Source organism: Salvelinus namaycush, chromosome 13 (assembly GCF_016432855.1).
Source record: "Salvelinus namaycush isolate Seneca chromosome 13, SaNama_1.0, whole genome shotgun sequence".
Taxonomy (NCBI): Eukaryota; Metazoa; Chordata; class Actinopteri; order Salmoniformes; family Salmonidae; genus Salvelinus; species Salvelinus namaycush.
The window spans coordinates 31,218,004-31,225,089 of record NC_052319.1 but is presented as its reverse complement, the minus strand read 5'-3'; the positions used below and the strand labels follow the sequence as shown (position 1 = coordinate 31,225,089).

Below are 7,086 nucleotides of genomic sequence, written 5' to 3'. Positions count from 1 at the left end.
GGGCTGAATGAGAGGGGATTGAGCCAGGTGTCTGGCAGAGTGCCATGGGCTCGTGACGCGCGTTCATGTGAAAGTTAGCTTGCGTTCCATTGCTTTTCTACAGACAAAGGAATTCTCCGGTTGGAACATTATTGAAGATTTATGAGAAAAACATCCTAAAGATTGATTCTATACTTCGTTTGACATGTTTCTACAGACTGTAACGGAACTTTTTGGACTTTTCGTCCGACCTTTCCACTGTATTTGCACGCGCGTGAGTTTGGATTTGTTTACCAAACGCGCTAACAAAAGGAGGTTTTTGGACATAAATAATGAACTTTATGGAACAAAACAAACATGTTTTGTGGAACTGGGATTCCTGGGAGTGCATTCTGATGAAGATCATCAAAGGTAAGTGAATATTTATAATGCTATTTCTGACTTATGTTGGATCCACAACATGGCGGTGTCATGACGTTGCCCTCTTTGGGTACAGTGAGTACCATCCCCCTCTCTCTCCTACAACTAGGCTGCTGTGGTCAGAGAGGTCGTAAATTCCTGGAGGAGATTATCTCCTCATGGCCACAGTATAGAGACAGAGTGAATTTTCATAGAGAACAAAGGAATTTCTTCCACCTCACGGAACTTGAGGTCCGAACAACATTTATGTTCCGGAGAAGGTATAAAGGATCGGTGAAGAATCCAGCTACGAACTGGTCCGGTTGGTACAATTTGGTGAAACTCATGGGAGACAATACGGCCACATTACTATAACGCTGTTTATATAATAGCCTCAGATATGAGGTTTACATCTAATTGTTGTATAAGAGGAATGAGTGAGGATGATACTGTTTGTAAAATTGTGTAATGTGATTTTGGACTTTTTAATGAAGGAAACTACAATTCCCTTTTGAGTTTAACTAAATCAGAGGACCGCCCATGAGCCCAGTTAGGGTCGGGCATCCTGGGACAGGCCATTTTCTGCAATTTCCGAATAAAACCCCACTTTGAGAATTTTCTCAACAGACCATGTTTCCCTCAATTACGAGAGGACAAAGGTTGCAGACCAGCTTACCTCGATAACGAGAGGGCCAAGGTTTGAGACCAGACTGCTGAATCATTTAACCATCACACGTGGTTAAACTCTTAGACTATCGATACCGACAGAATATGAACAAGTCTTTGATATTAATTACTAGTCTGCAGCTAGGAATTCGGTATCATTGAACGCGAAGAACGACAACTGGCGAAACATCTATAACGAAATGAATGAATGTCACTCTGAACTATCCATTCTAACCATGACAGAGAGAGAGAGAGAGAGGACGAAAACTCTGAACAGAAACAACCTTTTCAGCAGAGATCCCGACGACACACTGAGCGTAAATATATATATTGATTGCAATTGTTCCCGAATGAGTGAGCGTTCATGTGCAAAGGATTAGCATTTCAATTGTTATAATTATCAACTGTGTGTTGTCTTATCTCAGTCGACCCCCACTTCCCTTTTGTACACCAAGCCGCGATGCCGGTTTATGCCACTAGGGCACATTCTCCTATCATTTCTTGTAACCGTATTTACTGTTTGTTTGTGTGTGCACTTCTGTGATTGTTTAGTTAGTTAATAAATACATGATTTAAGACAATTGATGTATGGATGACTCATAGTGAAGACTGGTTTCGTGCAGATAACCAACAATTTACGACGTTTGGAATGAGACTAACGTGAGGTAAAATAAATAATTAATTAATTCATAAGACTATTGATCAGATATGAAAATATCTGAAAAGTTATATTAGGAAAATTATAACTTTGTAATCTGAATATTTTCCTTGGTGCCCTGACTTCCTAGTTAATTACAGTTACATGATTAATCAGTTTAATCGCTTAATACTAATTACAGAGAATATTTGATAAAAACGAAGTCTTCATTTAATAATAGTAAAGACAAGACAGCGGATATCTTTATGGCTTGTTTGGGCTCTGAGCGCTGTACTCAGATTATTGCATGGTATGCTTTTTCCGTAAAGTTTTTTTGAAATCTGACATAGCAGTTGCATTAACTTCTTTATGATAGGGGGCAGCATTTTCACTTTTGGATGAATAGCGTGCCCAGATTGAACAGCCTCCTACTCTGTCCCAGATGCTAATATATGCATATTATTACTACTATTGGATAGAAAACACTGAAGTTTCTAAAACTGTTTGAATGATGTCTGAGTTTAACAGAACTCATATGACAGGCAAAAACCTGAGAAAAAATCCAAACAGGAAGTGAGAATTCTGAGACTGGTCGATGTTAAACTCATCGCCTATTCAATTCCCTGTAATATATGGATCTGTTTGCACTTCCTACGCCTTCCACTAGATGTCAACAGTCTGTGGAACGCTGAATGAAGCCTATACTGTGATGTGGGACCGGATGGGAGGTGTTTGAGTCAGTGGTCTGGCAGATTGCCAGTTCTTGGTCATGCGCATTCCTCATGATATCGCCATGCGTTCCATAACTTCTACAGACATGAAGGAATGCTCCGTTTGGAACGTTATTGGATATATATGATAACAACATCCTGAAGATTCTTTCTCTACTAAGTTTGACCAGTTTATTCGACTTGTAATATAACTTTTTGAAGTTTTCGTCCGACGTTTGCCTGCATCTGCGTGAGCGTTTGGACACGTGTACTACACATGCTAGCAAAAGTAGCTACTTGGACATAAGTAATGGACATTATCGAACAAAACAACGATTTATTGTGGAACTAGGATTCCTGGCAGTGCATTCTGATGAAGATAATCAAAGGTAAGGGAATATTTATGATGTAATTTCGTATTTCTGTTGACTCCAACATGGCGGAGAAATGTTGTTTATATCTGAGCACCGTCTCAGATTATTGCATGGTGTGCTTTTTACGTAAAGTTTTTTTTAAATCTGACACAGCGGTTGCATTAAGAACACGTGTATCTTTAATTCTGTGTAAAACATGTATCTTTCATCAAAGTTTATGATGTTATTTGATATTTCCGTTATTTGACGTGGCTCTCTGCAATTTCTCCGGATATTTTGGAGGCATTTCTGAACATGGCGCCAATGTAAACCGAGATTGAGGATATAAATATGCACATTATCGAACAAAACTTAAATGTATTGTGTAACATGATGTTCTATGTGTCACGTTCTGACCTTTATTTTCCCTTTGTTTTGTCTTTAGTTAGTATGGTCAGGGCGTGAGTTGGGGTGGGCAGTCTATGTTATGTGTTTCTATGTTTAGGTTTGTCAATTGGCCTGATATGGTTCTCAATCAGAGACAGGTGTTTTGCATTGTCTCTGATTGGGAACCATATTTAGGTTGCCTGTTTTCACTGTTGGTTTGTGGGTGTTTGTTTCCTGTGTCTGTGTTCATGCCACACGGGACTGTTTCGGTTAGGTTACTTTGTTATTTTGTATTTTTTGTCGTGTTCAGTGGATTATATTAAAACATAGACACTTACCACTCTGCGTCTTGGTCCGATCCCTGCTACACCTCCTCCCTTCAGACGAAGAGGAGGAAATCAGCCGTTACACTATGAGTGTCATCTGATGAAGATCATCAAAGGTTAGTGATTAATTTTATCTCTATTTCTGCTTTTTGTGAATACTATCTTTTGCTGGGAAAATGGCTGTGTTTTTCTGTGGCTATGTACTGAGCTAACATAATTGTTTGGTGTGCTTTCCCCGTAAATCCTTTTTGAAATCAGACATGTTGGCTGGATTCACAACTTGTGTAGCTTTAATTTGGTGTCTTTCATGTGTGATTTCATGAAAGATTGATTTTTATAGTAATATATTTGAATTTGGGGCGCTACATTTTTTTCTGGCTTTTGGCCAAGTGGGACGCTAACGTCCCACATATCCCAGAGAAGTTAAGGAGAAGTATAGTAGTTGTATCTCTTATCAATGCTTATTATGAGTATTTCTGTAAATTGATGTGGCTCTCTGCAAAATCACTGCATGTTTTGGAACTACTGAACATAACACGCCAATGTAAAATGAGATTTTTGGATATAAATAGGCACTTTATCGAACAAAACATACATGTATTGTGTAACATGAAATCCTATGAGTGTCATCTGATGAAGATCATCAAAGGTTAGTGATTCATTTTATCTATATTTCTGCTTTTTGTGACTCCTCTCTTTGGCTGGAATTTTTTTTTGTGACTTGGTGGTGACCTAACATAATCGTTTGTGGTGCTTTCACTGTAAAGCCTTTTTGAAATCAGACACTGTGGCTGGATTAAATAGAATTTTATCTTTAAAATGGTGTAAAATACTTGTATGCTTGAGGAATTTTAATTATGAGGTTTTTGTTGTTTTGAATTTGGCGCCCTGCACTTTCATTGGCTATTGGCGGGGTGGGACGCTACCGGCCCACATTTCCCAGAGAGGTTAATTCTTGTCTTATTAAGTGTGGAAATGCTGCTGATCCAAGTAGTTTTAATGGTGTTTCTGTGCAGAGGAAGGCTCATCCAGTGTCCTGGCTGTGGTCCTGTCCATCCTCCTTCTCCTCGTCTTAGTTGCCGTTCTGGCATTTCTCTTGTGCTGGAGGAAGAAATGCAAGAAACGTAAGACCATCCTATGTCCTATTAAAAATCAAGGCCAACCTTTAGGTCCAGGTCATACTATATATGGGGCATAGTTCAGTATTATTGGGAGAAAAAGCCCCTCATTATAATGATCTGGCTAGACCAGAGTCAATCCATGTCCTCCCTACTCCCCTGACGTGTGCTGAGCTTTCAGATGATCACAGTCCCAATGACGCCAGCTGACTTGTTACAAGGTCGTTGACTTTGGATCTGAGATTAGAGTTGAAAAGGGGAGAGGAAATAGTACATCCAGCAAACAAAGCAAAGTAACTACATAGTATTTCTGGTTAGACATATACATGTTACATGTTACATCCACCTCACTTCCATATGTCTTATTCTGTCCTTTATCCCTCTTGTCTTTTCCACTCTGTGGTCGATGACCAGCGGCTGAAGATGACCAGCAACTGAAAAAATCTGAGGAGGAGGCGGGGCTGTTGGAAGTTACAGTACAAGGTTGTTTTAGCTGTAAAAATGCCATTTTGAACATGAGTTCTATTGCTATAGACTTAGTTTGGCATCACATATTTTAAGACAAAACTAACACCTTACCACTTTACTGTTTCTGAATACAACTATTTTGTTTATGTTTTAATTGAATAGGAAACAAAGATCCCGAGGATGACCATTCTGAGAACACTGGAAATAGAACTTCTACACCAAAAGGTTCTTCTTATACAGTGTTTATTACCTTGGGCATAAGGAACTTTGAATACATGATATTAATGGGGATGAATGTTTGTGTATACAGGAATGGTGAAAGAGGGGATAGAGTTTAGCAAGCAGGATGCAGATGCAAACAGGAAACAGCACACTGCACCAGCTGGAAGATGTTTCTCTCCAACAAAACGTGGGGGTCACAGCCTTCTGTACAGACAGAATGACAGTCTCTCAGACAAACAGACAGGTGATTTTATGTCCCATGGCAGATAGGTTAAACATAATACTCAATATTGAGACTGACAATGACATAATAAGTCATGTTATCATTAAGACAAATGGGTCTATATAATAGTGTTTGTGTAGTCTTGTATCAACCCATCTTCTCATTCTGTGTTTCAGTGACAGACACAGAGCCTGTACAGGACAAGCCCAACCCGGCCCAACCAAAACTAGTCACACCAGACCCCACCCAGGCCCAACAAGGCCTAGTCACACCAGACCCCACCCAGGCCCAACAAGACCTAGTCACACCAGACCCCACCCAGGCCCAACAAGACCTAGTCACACCAGACCACACCCAGGCCCAACAAGACCTAGTCACACCAGACCACACCCCGGCCCAACAAGACCTAGTCACCCCAGACCACACCCAGGAGAGTGAAGACAAAATAAGGATGTGGAAGAAAACGGGAAAGTGCAAAGAGGAAGTAATAAAGAGACAAAGAGAGGAGAAAGACAAGAGGAGAAAAGAAAACAGAGATGAGAAAGTGGACCACAATAGATGTATGGGTGCAAACACAGAGGATGAGGGGGGAAATGAAGGAGAGATGAAGGAGGAAGGGATAGAGCAGAAGGAACCAGACACAGAGAAAGAAGGAGATGATACCAACCAAACATCCACCCAGAGTGATGAGGAGCTGGATGAGACACCCATCACAGACCCCAATGAGCAGCATATTACCCAGACTACACTACAGGGGCAGTCCAGGGACTCCACAGGATCCATAGAGAACCAAGAAGAGATGGAACATTAGACATCCACCCCAGACCCCATTGAGCAGCACATTACTCAGACTACACTACAGGGGCAGTGCAGTGACACACAATAATCCCTAATGGAAAAAAGTTTGGATAACAGGTCTTTACCTTATTTTCTACTGGAGTTAAAAGTGATGTCCTCATACTGTTAGAAGAAAGACTGTAGTGAAGAAAATGCTTGACGCTACATATTTATGGATTGACTTTCACAGGGAAAAGAAAAGTGAATGAAGTGCTCAGTGTAATAGAAGCATTGGAATTTCTTGATTGTGGTTTCATAGTTTAAATACAGCATTTTCCTCTAAAATTACGTTTCAGTTCTACATACCTGTGGTAGCTAACATAATACATAACATACTACAAGTTAATACACTATTTGTTATTTTATCTACATGGGTTGATGGGTTGTCATAGGTCCTCAGTGATCAGTGTAAATAAATACATGTTAACAGAATGATGTGAATAAATGACTGTAACCAGACCTGAACAAGCAGGTGTCACTCTGCAGGTTGATGTTTGTCTTGGGTCTTGTCCTGGAGGCAGAACTGAGTGCTTTCTGCTAAATGGGCCAGATGCAGTCACAATTGGCTATATTTGAAAAAACGGGTGTTCCCACAATATGTGGTACGAAACAGCACCCCCCAGAGTAATGAAGATGGGGCCGAACTGAGACCTTGATATCAAGTGAACCTTCACATGCACTTTCCTTCATACTATCATGTTATTATAAGTCATATTATGTGAAACACATGAAGAATCTGAATTTGACTGGAATTCCTACAC

At 40.2% G+C, this 7,086-nt stretch overlaps 1 protein-coding gene across 2 annotated transcripts in view; it reads left to right on the top strand.

Annotated features, from left to right (window-relative positions):
- LOC120058435 (spore wall protein 2-like) overlaps positions 1-6,786 on the top strand; it is a 48,460-nt gene extending 41,674 nt beyond the window's left edge. For both annotated transcript variants that reach the window (XM_039007088.1, XM_039007089.1), the window contains 3 exons: positions 5,206-5,268; positions 5,354-5,509; positions 5,665-6,786. In XM_039007088.1, coding sequence (XP_038863016.1) covers positions 5,206-5,268; positions 5,354-5,509; positions 5,665-6,299 — 854 coding nt within the window. In that variant the 3' untranslated portion in view covers positions 6,300-6,786. The remainder of the gene's footprint in view (positions 1-5,205; positions 5,269-5,353; positions 5,510-5,664) is intronic.
- Positions 6,787-7,086: the final 300 nt, after the last annotated feature.